Here is a 784-nt window from a genome sequence, read left to right on the forward strand (position 1 = left end):
CCCTGCCCTGCCCCACAGCACCACGCGGGACACCAGGTATCCCTCCCCCATCTAACCCCCCCGTCTCTGCAGCCTCTTGGGCTTCACCATCCCCAAGGGCACGACCGTGATCCCCAACCTCTTCGCCGCCCACCACGACGAGGGCATCTGGAGCCGCCCCCTGGAGTTCAGGCCAGGTACTGCCCCCCCACCCCTGCGGGTCCCTGCGCCCCCCCTGGGCCCCTCCCCCAGCTATGGGGCTGGGTGCTGAGCCTCCCCCTGGACGCCTGGGTCCCCAGTTCTCATGGGGGGCTGGGGGCTGATACCCCCCCTCCCGCGTGCCTGGATCCTCGTCTTTCATTGGGGCTGGGGGCTGACCTCCCCCCACAACCTGGGTCTCCAACTCTCTCATGGGGGTGGGGGGCTCCTGCCTGGACGCCTGAGTCCCGGCCAACGCCTCTCTCCAATCCCGCAGAGCGGTTCCTGGAGGCGGACGACCCCCGGCTGGCCCAGCGCAACCTGCTGCCCTTCAGCTGTGGGGCCCGGGCCTGCCTGGGGGAGACCCTGGCCCGGGCCGAGATCTTCGTCTTCCTCGGGCACGTCCTGCGCGAGTTCCGGCTGGAGCCGCCTGTGACCGGCGCCCTCCCAGTCCTGCGGGGCGTGTATGGCACCGTGGTGCGGTGCCCCCCCTTCCGCGTCCGCTTCCTACCCCGGGGGCCCCCCCTGAGCCTCCCTGAGCCCCTAGTGACCCCATAGCCCCCCCAGTGCCCTTCCGTGTCCGATTCCTGCCCTGGGGCCCCCCATA

General features: G+C 71.4%; 1 protein-coding gene across 1 annotated transcript; it reads left to right on the forward strand.

Annotated features, from left to right (window-relative positions):
- Positions 1-72: 72 nt before the first annotated feature.
- On the forward strand, positions 73-735 carry LOC113408355 (steroid 21-hydroxylase-like; the record flags this gene model as incomplete). Its single annotated transcript, XM_029913910.1, has 2 exons — positions 73-176; positions 455-735. Coding segments are annotated over 2 exons (385 nt in total), but the record flags the coding sequence as incomplete, so codon positions are not given.
- Positions 736-784: the final 49 nt, after the last annotated feature.

The sequence above is a fragment of the Terrapene carolina genome, unplaced genomic scaffold, assembly GCF_002925995.2.
Source record: "Terrapene carolina triunguis isolate 2854851 unplaced genomic scaffold, T_m_triunguis-2.0 Scaffold10079, whole genome shotgun sequence".
In the NCBI taxonomy this organism is placed as follows: Eukaryota; Metazoa; Chordata; order Testudines; family Emydidae; genus Terrapene; species Terrapene triunguis.